Source organism: Aulostomus chinensis, chromosome 3, assembly GCF_037954235.1.
Source record: "Aulostomus chinensis isolate RoL2024-O1b breed Wild chromosome 3, RoL_Achi_v1.0, whole genome shotgun sequence".
In the NCBI taxonomy this organism is placed as follows: Eukaryota; Metazoa; Chordata; class Actinopteri; order Syngnathiformes; family Aulostomidae; genus Aulostomus; species Aulostomus chinensis.
The window spans coordinates 23164184-23186865 of NC_141322.1; the positions used below are offsets into that span (position 1 = coordinate 23164184).

Here is a 22682-nt window from a genome sequence, read left to right on the forward strand (position 1 = left end):
ACCTTTCCTTTGGTGGGACATGGGACCCTCAGTGCAGAATGATGTATGAAGTACTTTCATGCATGCAGTGTTTCAGCTGTAAGTGGAAGGTTTCTCCACGCTCATCTTACATCTGGATTTAAGTTGCATGGCTACAGGAATGTCTTGTGACGTCAAGATTTATTTACTTCAAATATGCTAGGAAAATTGTGGACTGCAGGATGTTACGGAGAAAAACAAACAAAACAGCAAAAAATACATAAAAATAAAAAATTTAACCTAACTTGCCTAACTTTAATGCTAGACCCCTCCCTCCACGTTTAAAAAAAGAACAAACAAACAAAAAAAAAGGCTCTGTAATTTGAGTGTCCTGCTGACAGACCAAAAAGCTCTGGTACATCACCTTGTTTATGGAAATAACACCTTCGCTGCCAAACCTCATCGGTTCAATCAAATCAACAGATGTCATCAGCCGTTTGTAAATCAAACCCCTCCCGCTACAGCATTTCACTGCCAGCTCTGTACCTCTGATGATGGTCATAGCGATGCCTCTTTGGGTCAAACTCTCCTCCCACGTCTACAACAATGTCACACTCCGCCAGCAGAGCAGGGTCCCTGGTCCGGATGATCTCAGCATCCTCCATGAATAAAACAAATATTTTAGATTTGCATACATTTCTCATCAGGCATTTGTAACAGAGCAGTTTTCAGGAAATAACAGAGTGAAAATACATCTCGAGTCTACAGACCATTAATCACAAAACGCAGACAGTGAGGGTCTAATTGGACCCGATGGAGGGAGACAGAAAGTCCATTTGGAGCCGTGACCTTTAAAAGGCCAGAAATTTAAAGAATAATTCTAATGATTTAATAGTAATCATTACGTTTGCTATTACTGTGGATTATGCTCTCCATGGATGATCGGGCATTCGCTATTAAAACAAGCTAAACATTTGGAACTTACCTCACCCTTAACTCACCCCTTTTAAATCTCTTTGTAAAAGGTTTCTGTTGGTTCAGGCTTTTGGAAATGTCTGACATGTGCCTTTATGAATGTACTTCCTTAATGTTCACATTACAACAAATATTCACCATGTTTTATGTGCGTTTATCATATCCTTCCTTTTAAATTTATTGTGCTTTTAACTTTGATCTTGTTCATTTTTTTGTGTATTTTACCTCCTGCAGCTATTTAACTTATCTGTTGTTTGTTACACACTTTGTAGCTTTAATTAAAGTGCTATATAAATAAACCCTGCTGTCTCAACCCGTGATTTACAAAATCTATCAAAATTAGTATTCAATTTCTTCTCAACTGTACAGGCTTGACTGTCGTTTCTATCATTAAAAATTTAATATAATTTGATGGTGAATAGTTTGTTACACGAAATAGCGATGGACATTTGCCATTGGTGTTAAACTACTAAACAGTGTAACTGGGGAGATATTAGATGATGAGCATAATAATGAATTTCAAAGCAAAAATATGCAGTTTACTGATATCTAAACTGTAGTAACACATAGTATCGAACCTCAAACGCGATGACCTTAAAGGGACCTCTGCTCGTATTTATTCGTGTTCATCTGCCCTTATGCTGTGTCAACTCATCATTGAAGTGTATAATTATACTGGAATTACTATAGGGTATCGGTGTTTCATAGTTTTCTAACTGTACAGCAGTACCCCCTGTTGGTGTGCTACGGTATGACATATGAACCACAACTGGAATTCAATGAACATTTCTCCACGCAGAGAACAGGCCATTAGTGACTAATTGTATTAACACACATTCAGCTGAATTCCAAATGAGTATGGCGAATAGACTCCTTCTTAAAAATGGGCAGAAAATGAAAACTTTACTATCAACCATCCATCTTGCATCTTTTTTCAAACCACGTCTCATCAAATTGAGGACCTACCTTGTACTCTGGTAGCTGGCGGAGGAAGAAACAGGCCAGAACTTCGTCGCAGTGGAAGGATCCGTTGTGGGTCCCGATCTTTTTAGTTGACATGTTTTCGCTACAGAGTTTCTTGGGTTGACTTGACATACGTCTTGTTCCAGAACCGGAGACTTCCGCGAAGAGCAAACTGCGATTAAACAGTGATTTTAACGGTCTTGCAACACACGCTGGGCGCCTTATGTTGATATACGACGGTGTTTTGGTGACTGCAATCGCACACCGACGCCACATTTATAGCGGGACCTCACAAGCGTTGCACCGGTGGCGGACAGATTTAGCTGCCGGACCGGATTTGGTGCGCCGGTCTTGTTAACCGGAGTAGACGCAATTATGGGTCGTAATTACTGGACAGGTATCCTTCATCATGGCAATTTTATAAACGTGCTAAATAACTCCTCGCCATAATATTGGTAAAGCTCTGTGAGTCTAAAGCATGTGAGAGAATCTATGGAGGAAACGTGAAAGATTTCTTAGTCAGAAGTGAAATGCGGCGATATGACGCCAGAGGTCGCTGATTATATTTTTTTTCTAGCACAGTGTAGTTAAATATTTATACACGAAAAAAGTAAGCAAAACAAACAAAAAAAGCTTACTTTGTTATTTGGGTGTTTAAGTCAGTAATGTAATGTCATATGACTAGTTTTAAAATCCTTATGGTTGCTTTATGGTTAGACAGGAACTAAATTGCACTTAATCATGTTTATTCCTATCTTGCTGATTCACAAAAAAACGTATCTAAGGAAGGTTATAGCTCTAAAATCAGTGCATCGTTTATCTAATTTAAAGGGCAAAAAACATGCCATGACGTCATGATTGCATTCATGATTAATCTTTTAAGAACAGCAATCCTATGGTTTGGAGTTTAGGGTGACTGTGTAGTTGTCTACGTTTCTTATTTACTCTTAAAAAATCTAATTAATACAATTAAAAATGCACAGCTGTACCAGTATTTGAGCAATTCCGATGATTACAGTACATTTAGTTGGGGGTGTGACCCTGAAGTGGGGGGTTGCGGTCACCCGTGTTCTCGCGGTATTACATTATTGACAAGCTAATTAGCCAGATGGGCCCCTGTGATTTGTGAGACTGAACGGAGACACACACTGCGGGTCTGAAGTGAAAAAGTGCTCTTTTTCTTTATTCAGACTGAGTCATCAGTGGAAAAGGGTCTTCGCGTTTGGCGTTCGTCAATTTGTTCGCCGATCTGTCAAAAGGTATGTTTTTTTCTGTTGTTTGTTCCTGAGATTTCCATGCCGGGCATTAATAATTGCACTGATGCTATGATTGATTTTAATTAAGTGTCCGTGTGGTCTGATGCTCAGAAGATAAGTAATGCAAACCCAGGGATTTGGAAGTGCATTTCTCTTCAATTCAGGACAAAAGAGGGTCAATCCAAGGCGACAGGAGATTATAATCTATAAATCTGTCCGGAGAATTGTTGCGATGCTGGTCACACTTGCAACCAGCAGGTGGCGCTGTTGCCTGGTTCAGTTGATAGAATTCAGGCACGTTGACAAGTTTTCAGCACATTAGTTCGAGAAACATTTATTTAATTGAGAGCTTCTATTTTCACGAGTGGGTGGAGTGCAGGGTTTCTCTTTAATCTCTCTTATGTCCGTCCTCTCCTGTGATGTGATCCTGGGATTTGGCCAAATTGGTTTAAAAATAAAATCATTTGGGAAGGGTTGAGAGTAAAGGTGACCAGAGGGCATAGTGCTGCATGGAGGAAGCACTCACATGTAAGTAAAATTTGGAATTATTCCATTACAAGTGAATATTATAAATTACATTGTCGCTGTCAGTGTTTCTCTTTTATATGTGATGTTTTCTGAAGAATATCACTGCTGCATTAATGTCTTAACACTCTAGACGTTTCTTGCTGAGCTCATTTGAATTTCTTTATTGTTGTTCGTGAGTTAAATCTATAGTAAGCCATCCTGTTTGATAAAATCACGTTTGTGTTGCAGTCCTTTGTGAATTACTGTTCTCTAATCAATCAGTCCCATCTTTATGGCGATGCACTTTCCATCTAATCCATTAGGAGTTTGATATTTTATTGAAGTAACGTTGAAGGATTGTGAGAAAGCGTATGAAAAATAATTTTGGTGGGCGCTAATTCAGCATGAAGTGCAATATTTCCTGCTGCATAAAATGGAAATTCTCAAGAAAAGTATATTCTGTTTGTAGTTACGTTCTACCACTACGGAATTTGTACAGCATTTCTTTCCTTTTTTTAGCCTTAAAAGCATAAATTTGCCATTAGGGAGATGCAACTTTGGTCACTTTATCTTTTTTTTTATTATTTTTTAAAGACTATATGTTCATTGTTTACATATTTTAGTAACTATCAACATCCTAATACAACAATAAAATTATTTTCTGTCATAAAACGTCATGCGCACGGAAATTTGATGATTCAGCACTAAAGTAAACTCATAATTACAGCATTTTAAAATGTTCTACACCAGATTATTATCCTTGTGTTCAAGTCAAATGAGTAAATAAGTACCTTTTTGACTTCCCATTTAATCAGCACCATGGACAGCGAACTGCACTGAGGCTGGAATATACTTCCATGTTCTTGCTTTAGATGCAGCAAAACTAGTTGCTAATGTGTCATTTTATCTTCACATTTTCAATGTGCCTGCACATCTGGTCACGAACGATTAATAACTGGTGTCTAAAGTACAGCTGACTTAATGATACTTGATACAGCTAATATGTGGGACACGTGGGTTATTACCATAACCCTGCAGAATACGCTGCTGCATTTATTAGACAGATTAGGAAAGGATTAGCTCATCTTTAACAATTTATGTATGTGGCGGAACACATAACAAACACATAACTGCCAGTGACTGAGAGCCAATCACTTCCCACTAAGGCTTCAACCTTGAGGCAGATATTATTATGGAATCTTTGTGAGGGGTCTTAATCTGAACCCTCTTAATATGAATCTCTAACCAGGGTTTAACTGTGCAGACAGCTACAGATAATGCCAAACACAAAGGGACATTTCCAGTTGTCTTTGCTGTACACTAGCCGCTACTTTTACCAAAAACGGGATGACTCATGTAAAAAGTAATTGGAATAAACAAGCCTGTAGATAATATTCATCAGCCAGCCTCCTACAACACTAGCCATCCAGCTCTCCGTCAGTCAGCCAGCCGGCCCCCCATTGGTTCTCCCCAAACCATGAGATGCAGCTGGGGGTGGTGACCGAGACAACGTCACAGTGCTTGTGATTTTTCCCTGCTGCTTCCAGTCTTCCACGCTGAAATGATGGGAAATGAGCCTGCCCCAGCTTGCCTTAAAAGGAAGAGCAGAGCCCCGTTCAATCAAATAGTCAATTATTCGGCATCGGGCAAGTGTACGTCACATTCCTCTGAGTTCCGCGTGCTACAGGGGCTGCTGTGATCATGCTGTTATGGCTGTGATTGACAAGGGGAGCACAAATTGTACTTTTTGTTTTTTGTTTATGAGAAAGCATTTATACTGTATAAACCACAGGATATTGGTTATGTGTGGACTACAGAATCCATGGTCTGAAGCTGTAACTAAGTCTCCCCCACAGTAAAACTTAATTAATTAATTAATTAAACTGACAGAATAATGTAACATAATGTCTTTGAAATATGAATACAATTAAAATGTCAATTTTTGTATCATAATGTTTATTATTAATGACCATAAATTGAACTCTTTGGTTAAAGAGAAACAGACATAGAATAATACCTACAAAGAATATGAGCATAGAATTCATGTTATGATAATCATGATTAGTCACATGAACTGATTTGGATGTGAAAGGTTTTATGTGGTCACTTCTGCATTCATATTCATTCTGATGGGGGTTTGTTACAAGAGAACAATTTAAGAGGCACAGTAAATTAGTTAAGACAATTTATAAGAACGAATAATCATAATTTGTGATTTTAGCCAAGCATGACTGCTGTGAGAGCGACTTGCCTCTGTAACCTGAAGCATCACACATCTCATATTTTTTTAATCTTTCAAATTTAATGAAAAATCTGTTGCTGCTCATGTTTTTCTGTCACGCACCCTGAGAGAAAAGGTTTGTCAACTACCGATTTGCCCAAAACAGATCTCATGATTTACAAACTGACTTCCCCGCAGCGAGAACCCCTCAAAACAAGAGCGAATAATCATCCTCATAATTATTAACACTTCCCCCGTAACAGCTGCTGAGCTGCTACACTCAAGGGCATTTGGGAAGTGTAGTTAATCCGATGATAATCTCAAGCATAGTTTACACATATTATTATTGTTTTAATTGCGACACGTGCTGCAGAATTATACCAATTACAAGGCCGGGGTTCACTATCCTTGTCTGAGCGTTTGGTTCCCTCTAAGAGATGGTTCCTCTCGACTCCTACCAGTGAAGCCACCAAGACTAACCCTAATGGATTTTCCGCAGACATAATGAATTAGCGTTAGAGTGGAGTGGTGCAGGGTAATGTTGCGCCGTGCTAGTTGAAGTATTGGATAGGGTTCGAGATTCTGAAAGGAGAGAGAGGTGGAGGTTTAGGCGATGTCGCCAAGGATGTGAGTGCTTGTACCTGTGTGTGTGTGTGTGTGTGTGTGTGTGTGTGTGTGTCCATCCATTAGAATTCCAAGTGCGCCCTCCACTGTGAGTCACACCCCATCCCCACCCGTCCATCCACCCACCTCACACCACCAGCAGCATCTAACTGCAGTCACCACCTAATATTGCGCCTCTGACTTCACACTGGCCAACTGAGGATTCTTGTTTCTACGGCAACATGCTCCAGACTCCGCCTACTCTCCCTCCCTCTCCAATCCTCTAACCCCCCTCCCTGTCGTTCCCGGCACAAACCATGTGACTTTCAGGAAGGCTTCTCCAACCTCCCCTTTATTGTTATTAACCCTCTCCTGACCGAGCCGCTGCCAGAGGCTCCCTGCAGCAGGCTGCCTGGCTGCCTTCTTGCCTCTCTGAGGTTTCAAAGGGAATATCTTTAATCTCCCTGGAAGTTCAAAGCAGAATTCGATCTAAATTTTGGATTAGCATATTTTACAATGTACCCGATGAATCGTTATGGCGCCTCACTTGTTTGGGATACTTCCTGTAACTTCCAGTGTGGAAGGTTTCCAGGAACATGGAGAAATTGTAAATTTGAATATGCAGCTATGTTTAAATCAGAGTGACTCCTTCCACCCCTGAGTGTGTGTGTGTGTGTGTGTGTGTGTGTGTGTGTGTGTGTGTGTGTGTGTGTGTGTGTGTGTGTGTGTGTGTGTGTGTGTGTGTGTGTGTGATGCTGTATGAAATGATCACACTCATCCATAGGGGAATCTTATAGTCCGGCAATGATCTCACCTGGCCCAACTGTCTCCTCAGCATCCTGTTGGGAGGCATCTGATCATGCGTGTGTGTGTGTGTGTGTGTGTGTGTGTGTGTGTGTGTGTGTGTGTGTGTGTGTGTGTGTGTGTGTGTGTGTGTGTGTGTGTGAATGGATGAACTTTATGAATGAAAGCTCTTCTTCCTGAGCGGCAGACAGGAGGTGAGATCATCTTGTTTAAATGAAGGATCCCCCCCCCCCCCCACCACTTCCCCCACCCCACCCGTCTTCTCCTCTTCACACCAATCAGCCTTGGTTGGCGCCATTCTTAATGAATCCATCAGCTGAAGATATGGAGGAAACATTGTGTTACTGATTGATGACATTAGTGGCCAAGGTCATTTCCCCTGACAGCCAGAAAGAGATCACTCCACCACACCAATGACACATACAAACACACACACACACACAAACACACACACACACAGTCACACACCTTTTTCATTGGGAATCTAGAAGAATCCCTCGGCTGTTTTCCAGTCAATATGATGCTGAAGCAGAGTGCCAATTATCTCTTCGTCTTTTGTTCATGTTCCCTTTAGGAACAGATTTGAGTGGATTTGATGATTGGCCGTCCACTCAGCGGCGCGTGAGTGAAAGTGACAATGAGAAACATGAGGGCTCTTGATGAGGATCCATAAATAGGCTCTCTCTCCCTCCCCCTCATTCTCGAGTCCACACCCAACACCTCTAACCCTTCCCCCTAAACCAGGATGGGACAATCTGTGTCCTCTTGGCAGCAGGCCTTGCAAAGCCTACTGTACACTCATAGTCTCAAGCACAGAGATTTAAACACTTGGCATTCCTCACAACATCCTACACAGCAGGTCTCTGTCAATTCCCTCCTGCCGATTACGAGGCACGTTGCCAAACAATGCAGCATTTCATGTAAGCCATTTAGGTGGATAGCACTTGTGCTTCTTGTCATTTCTTTTGTCCGTTAAAATATATATGTGGTATTTTTAATTTGGATTCTAACATGAACAGGTAGCCACTGTGAAAAAGCCGTCACTTTCAGGCGTAACTGATAAGACGTGATACCCTGCAGTGTTTAGTTCGCACTCTGGTGGAGTAGTCACAGACCAAGCAGCAGCAGCAGCAGCAGCAGCAGCAGCAGCATTGATCCTCGTGAGGCTTCACATCCATGATGAGGAGCCCTCCTACAACTACAAGCACCAATGAATAAATCATGAGGAAACTTTGGGGAGAAAAAAAAGATAGAAAGAAAGTGTGCAGCTCCATTCAGATTGCCTCCAGACAGAATAGTGAGAGTATTTTTTTGAGTTCTTGCACAAATTCTATTTCATCTGACATTAAAACCAACAATATCGAAGAATAAACCATACTTTTGGAAAGCATAGATGAATTATTAATTGGGAACATGTTATTCGTATTGAAAATATGTCCAGTATCATTTTGTTTTTGCTTGCTGTTCCCTTTTGGTCTGTAGAAACCTCCATGCTGAACTTTTTTTTTTTCTTGTTTAAGGTCTTAAACGATGGAAGAATGCAGTCAGTTTTTACTGACTGGTTTTCATTGGAGGTTTAAAAACTCAGTCAGTGCAGTGATTATTTTTTCATTGAGCACAGCAGAAAGGAAGGAGGGGGTGCTCTGAGTGCTTGTTTCTCACATGGTTCGTGCACTAGTTAGGGTTTCCCCCTCCGTCTAGAAACAGCAGGATGAGGTCATCGTTGGGGGTTTAAACCCAACACAGGCTTAATCTGGGAGATAAGGCCTGGATTTGGATTTAGCACTCAAAAAGGGTCATGTCGCCGCAACCATTAGACTCCCAGTAAACACACAGCTCAGTCGTAGGATGCCAAGCTGTTACACAAACACGTCTTTCTCCATGTCGGCCAAATAGTTTGACTCTTGGACCATTCTCCCGTGTTTACAGTGATTATATGATCCCCCAATGGGCCCGCAGAGTTCAACTGGCAGCTGGAATTCCAACAGGATTTCCCTGACATGAATGTGGATTCATGCTGCTCCACTGTATGTGGACAGTTACTGAAGTTACACGGCAGTTTACTTAGTAATGTAATAAATTGGATGACGAAATGTGAATAATTTTGGATTAATTCAAAATGGTGCACCTGAAATGGACGCAGCCAAAAAAAGTGGCTTTCAACAAATATTTGGTTATATTCTATATTTTAATATAATCTATGACTAATTTATTTTTGGTCAAATCCAATTGCACTTACAAAATTGCCTATTTACTCTTATGTCCTTATGTATCTATCTGTATACAACAGTCACCTTTCTTGTGCCTCTCAAACATTGACTGGCATTCATGTTGCATTAAAAAAACTGCCTTATTTTGAAAATATAATCAAACATATAATCAAGTTTTCCTCTGCAATGTCACTACAATAGATTTATATTTTTCAAATATAGTCTGGATGGTTTTGTCATCTCATTACATATGATCTATAGCTTCACAAGCCTTCACATAAATGTATATTAGATTCATATTTTCCATCAAACACTTAAACTAAACCTTAAAATCTGTGTTTTAAAAAACAAATTTGACCTCGTTATCGCTATTTATTCTGACTTAGGTATGGTTTAAGTGATGTATAAAGTTTGAAGTTGTCAAGTCTGAAAAAGTTGCAACAGTTCCTTTACTTTTCTTGTTCTTTATCGGTTTAGATGATGGTTCCATGTAGGCTGCATGACAGGTGCATGACACAATAATAAACAGTTCATTATTAGATCATCGTGTGATTACAGCAATTTTAACACCTTGAAGTCTTCCACTGAAAGCTTGAAGAAGAACTAGCATCCAAATGTGAGATACTTTACTTCATGCAGGTTAATTTAAGTGGCGGATGGAGACTAATCGCGCCTGGGGAAAGTCACATGTAGGTCCCACTCTTCTTATGTCAGAGAAATGGGTCAGTGGAGATTTGGAGACGATAATAATAAAAAACGACCTTCCTTCGAGGCTCCTGTGTGGCAGACGGGATGCGCGCATGCAGATTATGCACCAATTACGCTCGATACAGAGCGCGTTAATAGGGTTTCAAGGGATTTACACGGTTCTGTCCAGTCGAATGCTGCATGCTTTGGGAATGACATCATTTTGATCACCTCACATACCGGCTGACCCCCCCCTCCCGCCCGAGCTTATAGCCTCACTCACGCATAAACCCCTTTACCTGCGGTTGTCCCGCGACTCACCGGCCCGAGCTCGTCACCGCGCGTTTCTCCTCTGATAGGGCAGCAACCCTGCCTCACCCCCCCCCTCCCTCCTTCCCCTCCCTTCTGTTTACTACATGTGAGATACAGTCGCCGTATAAATTCCTGCGTGTGCACATATCGCATCCTCAGAGGAGAATGGAAAAGAAGGCGGCGGTGTAGGAGGAAAACAAGCGAACCAGTCTACTGTTCACTGGAATAAACTCAGGAGACGGCGGAGGAACCCTCCTGGATGCAGGGTGGAGGAGGAGGAGGAGGAGGAGGAGCCGGGGAAGCTGGATACTAATTGTAGGCTTCTGACAAAACCACAAAAGAAGAATTATTAGGTGGTGGTTATTAGGTTAGATCCCTAAAAGTGGGATTTTCACTCACCAGCGATGGACTTCATGTCTCAGCTCTAAGGTAGGAACCAGATTTGGTATCGGTCACACTGGGAGATGGCAGCTTTGATAACGCATCATCTTATTTACTATACTAGAGGTAGCAGCAATGGTGTGTTTTGGGTGGTTGGTAGGAGAAGCGGTGATGCGCGCAGGGTACATCGGCGATGCGCTGGCCTGTAACCGAGCGTAGCCTGCTCTCGCCGCTCCTGCAGCTGATACCACGAATAAATAAAGGGGGAGCCGGGCCAGGAAGACTATTAGCAGACAGAATCAGTCGAATGTGGATGATGTGGGCTTGTTCCAGATTTGAGGTGCCAGATGTGTCTCAGTGATTGGGTTTCTCTCTCTGCACAGAAAATTTTATTGAGGCCAGTTTCTGCAGACTTCATGGTGAATTCCCTCTCTTTATTCCATGAATATTGAAGGTTATACAGTAGGTGGCTGTATCGAATACTGGGTTGATGGCTCAGATTCATATTAGTTCAGAGTAATTGTCGCAGTAGGCCAGCCATAATGATTTGTAAGAACATTTGATGCACGACTAGGCCAAATATGAGTCCTACAGACGAGTCAGTAAATCCGACTTGTACCTCACAGAGACTAAAAGATGAATTTGAAGCAGACATTGTTCATGTTAGGGGCTCATTTAAAATGAAACCATGTTTATTTTGTCACAACAACATCCGTGCTGCTGCTGCTGCTGCTGCTGCTGCTACTGTTGTTTTTATTTATATCATTATTAGTCTGCTAAGCAGGTAAATCTGTCCCCTCTGGTCACAAAGGAGTGGATCACTTCAGAACACTTGTCATCCTCAGTGGAGCGTATACACGCTGCTGTTCTTGGAGAAATGACAAGCTTTGAGGAGAATGCAGAATTGTTACTGCACAGACATCATTTGATCTCATCCATTTTAACGCACCAGTGGCTCGCTCAATGATTGCAAGATGGGAATAAATCAGCATTTTCCCAATGAAAGAAAGAGGAGTAGATCTTGTTTTGTGAGACATAAAAAGACATCTGGTTCTTTGACGCTGTGGCAACTATACAAGGTTGTCACATATTTCGATGCTGAGATCCTCAGACGTCCATTAGAACTCTTTGTTAGTAGAGGTCAGTGGTCCCGTCATTACACAGAGCATCACTTTCACCTTCACCTGTGAGTCATCTGTCAGTTGGGAACATAACACCAATGATGCAGCAAGTAATCGGTGGTGGTGTGTTTTAATGACCCACTACTTCTTATTTATATCTGTCCCATACACAGTGATATTCTAAAACTGCATCTTACCTACTCATTTGTAGTGAGACCCTGTACTGTATTTTAAACTCAAGTAGAAAAAACATAAGGGCACAAGAAAACAAAAAGACTAACCAGTTAAACCAGACATCATGAGCATTGTGCACGTGTGTGTGCCATCGAGCTGCGGGGATTGTTCCTTCCTGCTTGTGCTGTTACTGTAGCTGTTTGGATCAGAGGTATTTCATTGAGTTTCTCTGTCACTTATAATAACTTAGTAACCATGGCTACAGTTTCCACTTATAATAGACCTAAATTATCATCCAGAGGTGACATTCTCCTACAAACTCAATATGCAGCTAAATCAGCCATGTCTCCCAGAGGTGAAGAGCAATGATTTAACTTTGATTTGATTTGTTTCCATCCTCTCTCTCTCTCTCTCTGTCTTTTTCCATCCAAAGGCTCCCGGTTCTTTCCTTGTTCTGATGACCATAGGCCCTCATGGCGTTAATTCACGAACCCCGTGCCCCGTCTCCTTCCCTCTCTGGCTTCAACACGCCTCTTTCTGATCCCCCATCCTTTCGGCGGCTCGATGCCGAAACACCCTGCACCCCAGAAATGGACCTGACCCCAACCCAGTGCGTTCTTCGCAACGTCCTCTCCATAGATACCGGTGGTGCTATTGAGCCCGGTGGTGGTGTAAGTGAAGGACAGACAGCCGGGCAGAATCAGACCCCAGGTGAGGAACAGCAGGATCACTTTGCCAACAGCATCCTGAAGATCCACGACCATGATGGGAGTCCTAGAAGGACAGAGGGGGAGGACTCGAACAACAGCATGGTCAGGGGCGAGGTGGACGATGCCAGGTTACAGTGCCAGTCTAACGGAGGGGGAGGAGGTTTTCTGGAGGGCTTGTTTGGGTGTCTCCGGCCTGTCTGGACTATGATCGGCAAAGCGTATTCCACAGAGCACAAACATGACCTGGACGGTAAGTCTAGCCATCAAATCAAATCCATTTCAGTGCACACTCCAGCAACACCCACTGGAATTGGTGGTTGCTTCAATAAAAGCAACCACTAGCTACTCTTTAATTGCAGTCTGAACCTTTGATATTCTAATGAAATGATATTTTCCCCACTTTAATTACACTTAACAGTTGGTTGTAAAATTACTCCCACAAAGGCCATGTTGTAAACAACACTTTCACTTGACATGAAGAGATGCAGCCAGAGAGAGACTCTATCAAAGCTGCAAAAGACTTATTTTCCCCTGATATTTCCCCCATCCGCTCGCCTGCTTGCACCCTCCCCACCTCCCTCCCTGCACCTCTACCCCCTAATGAAACTAGCTCCCTCTGACGCTGTGTTGTTTATGTCTGCAGCCACTACAATAGCGCAGAACTCCCCTGGGACTCCTCTGCCAAATCTGCCTCATGAATTATGCATAGCCACGCTCTGACCCTGCTCCTCTCATCTCTATTAACCTGACACACGCACATATGTGAGCATGCGCCCGAGCAGGAGCACGCATACACACACATACATACATCCACAAATGGAAACACTTGATATCCAGCACTGACGCAAACAAATAAAGTCAGATGAAATGTCAAAGTCAAACTTGATAAGAAATAAATACAGCATGACATATCACTCAATAAGGTGGCAGATTTATCTACCCTCCTCTTTATCACCTTCTGATATTTTATTACCCTTTTATATTTGACTTCCATGGCCCCCCCTTCTCCTCCTACCATCTCTCATTGTCTCCTTTCCTCTCCTTTTCATCCTGTGCTTTTATCGCTCGTAGCCCATCTGCACTGCTGCTCCTCTCCTCAGCGCTCAGGGAGTCACCCACACTGACAGGGGCAAAACAGATATTCTAAAAGTGCAATAAATATGGGTATTGACACTGAGTGCCTGTCGACTGAATTAAGTTTTATGCTTTGGAACACCGTGTCACAATACTGAGGAGTAAAATTGCCTGTCCTTGTTGATTCTGAAGGACTGTGTGATGCCTGCTGCTAAATTTCTTCAATTTAACAAACACAGCAGATCCAAGGAGATGTAGCAGGTGAATGTGGAAAGGCTCATTAGAGACCGAGTTCTCAGTCAATCACCGGAGAACATTAATCATTCATATCATCCTGATTAATATGATAAATGTGTTTGAATCGTGGTTGCCTCAACAGCAGCAAAGCAGGCTCTATATTTTCTCTGTATTAACAGGCTGTCTTCAGCCACATGGACCCTGCCTGTCGACCCTCAGGGAATCCCTTCTTTACACTACCAGCACCGTCACTACTCCTCCACTTCTCTACATTAGGCACTTAAATCCCCCTCTCCTCAAACACTCCCCCATCTCAGCTTTGGACCCCTGTTTCGCATCGGCCCCACAAAGGCACTAAGCAGGATTTAGGAGGCTGAGGGAGAATTACCCACCAGAGATTAGAGCTCCCTGTCTGTCTGCCTCAACGCCCCATGTCTGAGGTTACGTTGAGGTTCATAAAGAACATGATAGCTCCTTGAATTCAGTGCTGACTGTTAAATGCAGGGCTTACAACAGGTTTATTGGTAGTATAAGACAGGGGTTCCCAAAGCAAGGGTCTCAAGACACAGATGAAGGGTAGTGGGGTGATTTACAATTTTTTTTTTAAAATGATAAAAAAGGACTTAGAATTGCGGATTTTGGCACAATTGTCAGAAAACATATTTTAAAAAACAGTTGGTGAAAATATATTGTGCTTCAGCAGCTGCAGAGGGTAGCGGGAGCCAAGAGTCTCCAGCAACTTTATGTTGGGGTCTGAAATGTATAAGATGTACAATTTCCAGCTGCAGCTTCAGTATGATTTGCGATGTTTCTATATTTTTTGGGACGTATATGGCAGCCAAAGATCATTTTTTTGCATTAGCGTTTACACGTGCAGTATGCAGCTGTAGTACACTGCAACACAACATATGGTACTAGTAAAACTATGAAACAACAGCATATGGGACAAAGGGGAAGGTATATAAACATGTATTTAATACAGTAATATCATTACATCATCAGCAAAAAAATGGCTCTCTGAAGCTCTTCTTTTTAACATCAGTACATTTGCTCACAATGTGAATAAAATAATAAAAGACTGATTGAAATTTAATCTTTTGCTGGGTCATGAAACCAAAGATATTGAAATGAATTTGAGACAATATGGAATTTTGTCGCAAAACATTTCACATAAAATTAAAAATGTGAAAGGCCTGTTGAAATGTCATTACTACTTAGAGTCTAGGAACCATTAATCCAGATGATAAACTATTTTACTGAACAAGAAAAGAAGGTCTGACAGAAATAAGAGGAGCATTAGTAAATTCATTATGAGCAATAAGTCAGTAAGGGAACAATAAATGTCATGATGTTCATCTTAATAACTCAGTACACTCTGAACCGCAAATGTCAACCTCATGGCGTGCTAGATGGTAATTGGATTGAATTTATATACAACTTTTCTCCAAAGTGCTTTACCCATTCACACACACACACACACACACGCACGCACACACACACACACACACACACACACACACACGCACTTGTTTCTACTGACCAATATGGCTGTCCATATAGCCAGATCTCTGCCTACAAAATATTTACACTGAAAGTCGAAGTTATGGTCTGCAATAAAGGTTTGTTCACAGGAACAGCTAGGTGTAGTTTCCTATTGCTATGAATATCACTTGAGATCACAGGTCAGCTCTGTCACTTCAGTTGGTGCAATTAATTACTTTGCCTTGTCCCTTCTCCCCAACCTCAGAGACATGGGAGGTCCCATTTGAGGAGATATCAGACCTACAGTGGGTCGGCAGCGGCGCCCAGGGTGCAGTCTTTCTGGGCAAACTTCACGGACAGGAAGTGGCTGTGAAGAAAGTGAGGAACATCAAAGAGACAGACATCAAGCATCTGCGGAAGCTGAAACATCCCAACATCATCACCTTCAAGTTAGTGAAATTATCATTTCAAAGATAGTTGGTTTGGCAAGCTCCTTCAAGAGATGAATCCTAAACAAATCCATCATTCTTTGTTTCTTCAAGTACCGTCTGCATAGAATGGCATTACTAGTTACTCAAAATTTAGCTCTGAATTGCACAAGTGGGCTTTTGATAAACAGAAGCTGCATTAAAACTCTTGTTTTCCATTAATAACTCACTCCAGCATGAGCTATTCTAACGTACCCTTCATACTTTTCCAACCTGTCAGAGGTATCTGTACCCAGGCGCCATGCTATTGCATCATCATGGAGTACTGTGCCCAGGGACAGCTTTACGAGGTGCTGAGAGCAGGCCGCCAGATCACTCCCTCCCTGCTCATGGACTGGGCCATGGGCATCGCCGGGGGCATGAACTACCTTCACCTCCACAAGATCATCCACAGAGACCTCAAGTCACCAAAGTGAGTGGTTTGGACCTGCAGTACCTTCACTGGATGATTACTGAATGATTAACTTTTGGTTGTTTGGTGTTGCTGACTTGCTGGTCGGGAAAAGGTTCACTCTTAAAGGAATTCATGATTCCTTATCAGGGGCGGCATGGCTCAGAGGTATAGTGGCTGTCTAGCAACCAAAGGGTCGCTGGTTTGATCCTCACTTACCCAGTGACCATGTCGAAGTATCCTTGAGCAAGATACTGAACCCCTAATTGCTCCTGATGGCCCTGCAACAGAGTGGCGACCCATCCATGTAGAAGCCTGCCCCTACCCAATGTCAGCTGGGATAGGCTTCAGCCCCCCCCCCCCCCGCCCCTATGACCATTAATGAATAAGCGGTATAAAAAAATGGATGGATGATTCCTTATTTTCATCTAAATGCAATTTTTAGGACAGTAAGTTTTATGCTTTTTATCATCCAGTGAAACCCCACGGTAAAGGTAAAACTTTGAGCTGATCATGAAAGGACTTTGACCTGCAGTGAGGTCTTAACCATTTTGTTTGAACTCACTTTGTGGTTGAAATGGAGGTTACAAACTCTCCCTGGATTTCTCTGTTCTTTGAGAATTTTCTTACGTAACTGCTGAAATGTGTTATCACAGACTAATAGCCCAACAAATGATATGCAATGATTCATTTCAGCATGCTGATCACCTACGATGATGCAGTGAAGATCTCTGATTTTGGCACATCCAAAGAGCTCAGCGACAAAAGCACCAAGATGTCGTTTGCCGGTACGGTGGCCTGGATGGCCCCGGAGGTTATACGCAATGAGCCAGTTTCAGAGAAGGTGGATATTTGGTAGGTGTCATAACCTTCTAAATTGTCCTTTTGCCTTTGTGAACCTTTGTAATTTCCCATATGATTTGTCTTATCTGTCAGTGAATCAACATACAATCTTATTAGTTGCAGCCTGCTACAGTACACAGGATCCTATTTCAAGAATATCTATCATGTATTATGTTCGATATCTCATTACATGAAATTCTATAGGGCCTCTGCCATAACTGATGCTTTGCCCTGTGCTACATCCATGTCTCCCCCCACTACATTCTGCCTCTCACTCTCCATCCCCGCATCCCTCCATCACTCTCCTCTCCGTCCTGAAAGGAGCACTGGCTAATTTAATAATTGATTTGCCAGATGCTGCAGTGCTCAAGAGAGGCTGCAATAACCTTCCAATCCTGTGGGTGGTTTGGCCCAGGGCCAGCAGTGCATTAGCAGCGAAGTGAAAATAGGATTAAAAAGCTTTTGATGCACAATGAAAGCATATCATGGGTGTATAGTGTATAGTTTTGTTTAAATGTATGTAAATTGCTTGCAAGTTGTCAGGCTACAAAATGAGAGAATGAGAGGAAGAGGCTGCTGATGTTGCATGTGTTCATTTAGCTCATGTTTCTACTAGTGCTGAGTGATATGGCCTGAAAATTAAATATTTGATTTTTCCACACCCCATTTATGATTTAAATAGATTTTTTTTAAAAAACAACTACAAGACAAAATGAGTTTCAGCTTTATGAGGACAGCATGCACACACAGCTGTCAAGTCTTTCGACTGGAGTCCTTTCTTATCTTTGAGTATTATTGGAAAATGATGTGTTACCTGCTTTTAGTGGGTGTTTTGGAGCAGACACCATCTTTGCTACTCGCTGCGCGAAGCACTTTTCCCATTTGGCTGTGTGCCTCCGTTTGAGAGGCTGGAATAAATTAGCTGTGCTGCTGCCTTTAGATGTACTCAACAGCGGAAAGGTGTTTGCTCAACAATCGAACTCTGCAAAACTCAACGTATTCCAGACCAAAGAGATGGCGCTTCATGATAATTGTGTGCTGCCATCTCTTAAACCGTATTTTAAAACGTGAATTACATCCAACCAATTAAACGCCTTGCTCTAATCTCATACCTTAACATATATCACTTCAATACAACTTTACAAACGTTATTTTGAAATTTATAAAGTTAATTTTTCCGGAGGAGAGACCATACACGATATTCAAAGGTGAATATTTGTATCCATCTTAAACATGTTCAGATAAACATTATGTTTAGGTAACAAATTTCATTCAATAGTTGTCGAAACCTTCACTCAAAAAACACTTAAAGGAGTAACTGCAGGAAAAACTACAGATCTTCAAAATCATAAGGATACAACACCTGAAAACCACAACTGATTTTACTGTGCCGAAAATCCACCTTGAGCGTGGCTTAAAAAAACATATGAAACCAATATTACACTGCAGAAGATAATGTCACTTACTTCAGTGCATATCCATCACGAGGGATTTTTCCGACTGACTGTCACTTCGTGTAACATATAGTTATAATACAACAAATTTACTATAGAACTCTGAGAGTCCGAGAGATGAATTATGTCAATTATATGTTGATTTCAGTGTTTCAGAATTTGCGGGGATTGTTTCTGTATTCTTAATTCCCCTGTAGTACTTTAATTAGTATTTGAATGGAGTGTTTTCATACACTAAATGACTGTTATACTCTACTCAAACAAATGTTATAGTTACGATTCATCAACCATCATCATAAATCATAACATGTAAACACGAGATCACGCTCCTCTTCAATGCTGTGTGTGATGCTTTTGGTGCCTTGGATACATGGTTACCATGGCAACCCAAGGAGTCACCAACAACAGACTCTTTGTAGTTACCTGACCTTCCCATGGGGCTGCTCTCCCGGTGCCCTACAAAACAAAGACCGACCCCAAACTCATCAATGGAAATACTGAGTTGTTTCGTATTTTGGGCAGAACTCTGACTAATCTTTAACCAGCTGTTCATATTTTTACTGTGTTGTTAACTAAATATCAGAAATGAAATCTTATTGAATCAGTCATAAAATTAAGGAAAATATTTTAAAATGATTAAATGCTTGCCCAGTGGTGCTGTGATAGATAGATATTTTTTAAATCATTTTAAATAAAAGTGTTAAGAAACTTTTCCTCATATTGCAGATGGCCCCCTTGAAGACTGTCAAGAACCCACACACATTTCATCTGTGCGTCTGGAAGTAAATATATAAGGTGTCCCTCTCCTCTGCAGGTCGTTCGGTGTCGTGCTGTGGGAGATGCTGACAGGAGAGGTGCCCTACAAGGACGTGGACTCCTCCGCTATCATCTGGGGGGTCGGAAACAACAGCCTGCAGCTGCCTGTTCCTGACAGCTGTCCTGATAGCTTCAAACTGCTCTTGAGGCAATGCTGGTGAGCAGGGAGGGAGAGGAGGGTGAGGAGGGAGACAGGAGGGAAGGAAAGGGGTTAGCAGTGGGACACTAAAATGAAGATGACTGAAATTGGTAATGTGAGGGAAAAAAAGCAAAAGAACGTAGAATAGCACAGGAAGTGAATGATTATTTTCTTACAAAGCTTTTATTTGAACTTTTTACAGGAACTGCAAACCCAGAAACAGACCCTCATTTCGACAGATTCTCCTGCATCTGGACATCGCTTCAGCAGACATCCTGTCCACCCCACAAGAAACCTACTTTCAGTCACAGGTATGCATCCTTTGTGCCTCAGAAGTCCTCAAAACCTATTTGTATATGTAAAGAACAGGTTTGTGTTAACTTAATTCTTTTTAAAGCTTTATTGACACTGTGGAGAGATGAGCAAGAAGTGAGAGAAGTGCAAGTCTATTTATGTTGCACTGTGTCATTAATTCAAAGTTCGTTACAAGCAAAAGATAAAAAGGTGGAGATGTAAAGAAGCACAACAACTTTTTTGGGAACTACACTTACTGGCTACCCTGCCAGAACCAGACAGGGAGATCGATACCATTCTCTCTCCTGTGTGTGTGTGTGTGTGTGTGTGTGTGTGTGTGTGTGTGTGTGTGTGTGTGTGTGTGTGTGTGTGTGTGTTTGTGAGAAACACAGTTTTCTGCAAAACTGCCTTTACCTGCATCAGGGGAACTATGGTTGTGCTATGAAATGACAGCTTAAAAACACAACACATCTTCGTTTCAGAGTCAGACACATAATGTGATCTACGTTTTTGACAAAACTGCAAGCTTTGGTGATTTGATGCAACGCCTAAAAAGCTCAGATATAAATTTAGCCACTAAAACTAGACATCTGCAACAAGAAGAGCTACGGTTACTACTAATCATGGTTGACTTTGCTCGAGAGGATGAGGGTAATTACTTATGGAGAAACCAAGATCCTGCACCTTATCTATTTGATGACTCTTTAAGTATACTAACATTTTCCATCCACTCCATTTACTATTCTAAGTGAACTAAACTAATCTAGTCATTGTCCTTGCCAGTCTCCTAGTCAAACACAATGACTGTCATTAAGATTGACATTAGGTGAGGCTTCTAGATGAGCTCTGTATGTCTCTCTACTTGAAAACCTCAACCATCAACAGCATCCAGTCTTATCCCCTTGCTGTCAAAGCCCTGACCTTTGTTTCCAGTCTACTGCAGTAACTAAAAGCAGCGCAGCTGCTTCTCAGGCGCCCACTAATAATACACTTCCTTTCAATCCACCGTCTTTCTTGGTTTGTCACGTGACACTGCTGCTTTGTCATCAAAGCGAGAACCTTTTCAAACTACATCATATCAAAGAGGAGGTCCGTGTGATGGTGAAGGAGGGTGTGTGTGGCTGCCTGTGATTGGGCCGGGGAAGAGTAGCAGATGAGGGATGGGAGACTTAGCAAAGTATGAAATGTCTTTATTCAGCCATGGGCCACAGATCTATTTTAAACTGGAAAATCATGCGACACACTTGAAACACACTCAGAGACTCTGTGCAGCAAGATGTAACCTCTTCCTGCAGTTAAATCTCCTGATGCAAAATGCTCTACCCACTTATGCTTGATCCTTTACCCCCCCCCCCCCACACACACACACACACTCACACACACACCTCCCTAGTTTCCCTGCTCTTGGCCCCATAATGGATTTTTCTTGTGACGTTAGAGAGAAGTATTTGCTGCATGAGTGTATTGATTTCTTTAATGGCAGGGAGCCGAGAGAGAGAGAGAGAGAGAGAAAGAAGGGACTGGAGATATTGAAGAGTGCACGCAGAGTCCATTAGCTTAATAAGAGGAGCATCACTCATGCGTGCGCACACACACACACACACACACACACACACACACACACACACACACACACACACATATATCAGATAACTACTGTCACGATTTGCTGTGTGTATGAAAATGCCCACACTGCTTTTTTGGTGTGTGTGTGTGTGTGTGTGTGTGTGTGTGTGTGTGTGTGTGTGTGTGTGTGTGTGTGTGTGTCCTCGTGTCATGTCAGTTCATGTTCAGTTTTGCTCCCCGAGTATCGATCTTCATCAAACAGCTTAATGGGTTTTAATTTAATGATATGCATAAAGCCCAGTCCTCCTACAAACCACTAGGCTTTTTAAACCGTAGTGCCGCAGTGTCATTTATTTTGTTATCAATCAGTTTTATTGTCCCTGCTGCAAATTTAGGAAAGCGGCAGCCTCCAAGTGTCTCTCTTTTTTATAACTAAATTGTAAATATTATACGGTGACAAGGAGGACACTTCTTTTATTTTTACCCTAGAGACTAATTTTCCTGCCAGTATGAATGATTCTTTTCATCTTATTGGTGAGGTGATTGATGAGGTCATTATTACCTGCTCTGACGGATGTGTTTTGTGAACCCCCCCCCCCCCCCAGGCGGAATGGAGGGACGAGGTCAGGCACCACTTTGAGAAGATCAAATCTGAGGGGACGTGTCTTCACAGGCTGGACGAGGAGCTGATCAAACGACGCAGGGAAGAACTGAGGTGAGATACAGGGAGGATCACAAATGATGTCAGACTTGTTTGCAGGAAGGTTGATATTTGAAGTCACCAACTTGTCTATCGTGATAGGTCGGCCTTCAAGACACATCAAGCACATCTTTGACACCAAAGATGCACCTTTATGTAGTGTAGATAAATTGTTTTCCGATATGGACAAAACAGCCATGAATAACAATATTGCTAGCCAGTACTGTTGTACGTCCCAATGGGAATATTTAACACCATTGTGTCCAAGTTACTCTGAGGCAGTTAAAATGATGAAAATTGGGTCCCCAGACTGTGA

The 22682-nt window shown here is 42.0% G+C and overlaps 2 protein-coding genes across 5 annotated transcripts in view; one reads left to right on the forward strand and one right to left on the reverse strand.

The window, feature by feature from the left end:
- The window catches only part of myg1 (myg1 exonuclease), a 21845-nt gene extending 19619 nt beyond the window's left edge, over nucleotides 1-2226 (reverse strand). Inside the window, exons 1-2 of one of the 2 annotated variants that reach the window (XM_086199779.1) lie at nucleotides 1900-2226; nucleotides 505-617 (exon numbers count right to left, since the gene is read on the reverse strand). In XM_086199779.1, the coding sequence (XP_086055905.1) occupies nucleotides 505-617; nucleotides 1900-2172 (386 nt within the window). In that variant the 5' untranslated portion in view covers nucleotides 2173-2226. The remainder of the gene's footprint in view (nucleotides 1-504; nucleotides 618-1899) is intronic. The other variant, XM_086199780.1, reaches the window with a different exon arrangement.
- LOC147268308 (mitogen-activated protein kinase kinase kinase 12-like) overlaps nucleotides 2226-22682 on the forward strand; it is a 25818-nt gene continuing 5361 nt past the window's right edge. The window contains exons 1-9 of one of the 3 annotated variants that reach the window (XM_086199777.1): nucleotides 2226-2293; nucleotides 3087-3155; nucleotides 12606-13132; nucleotides 15941-16124; nucleotides 16384-16575; nucleotides 17251-17409; nucleotides 19666-19824; nucleotides 20009-20117; nucleotides 22272-22381. In XM_086199777.1, coding sequence (XP_086055903.1) covers nucleotides 12646-13132; nucleotides 15941-16124; nucleotides 16384-16575; nucleotides 17251-17409; nucleotides 19666-19824; nucleotides 20009-20117; nucleotides 22272-22381 — 1400 coding nt within the window. In that variant the 5' untranslated portion in view covers nucleotides 2226-2293; nucleotides 3087-3155; nucleotides 12606-12645. Of the gene's footprint in view, nucleotides 2294-3029; nucleotides 3156-10584; nucleotides 10926-12605; nucleotides 13133-15940; nucleotides 16125-16383; nucleotides 16576-17250; nucleotides 17410-19665; nucleotides 19825-20008; nucleotides 20118-22271; nucleotides 22382-22682 lie in introns of those variants that run through there. The other 2 variants (XM_086199776.1, XM_086199775.1) reach the window with 2 other exon arrangements.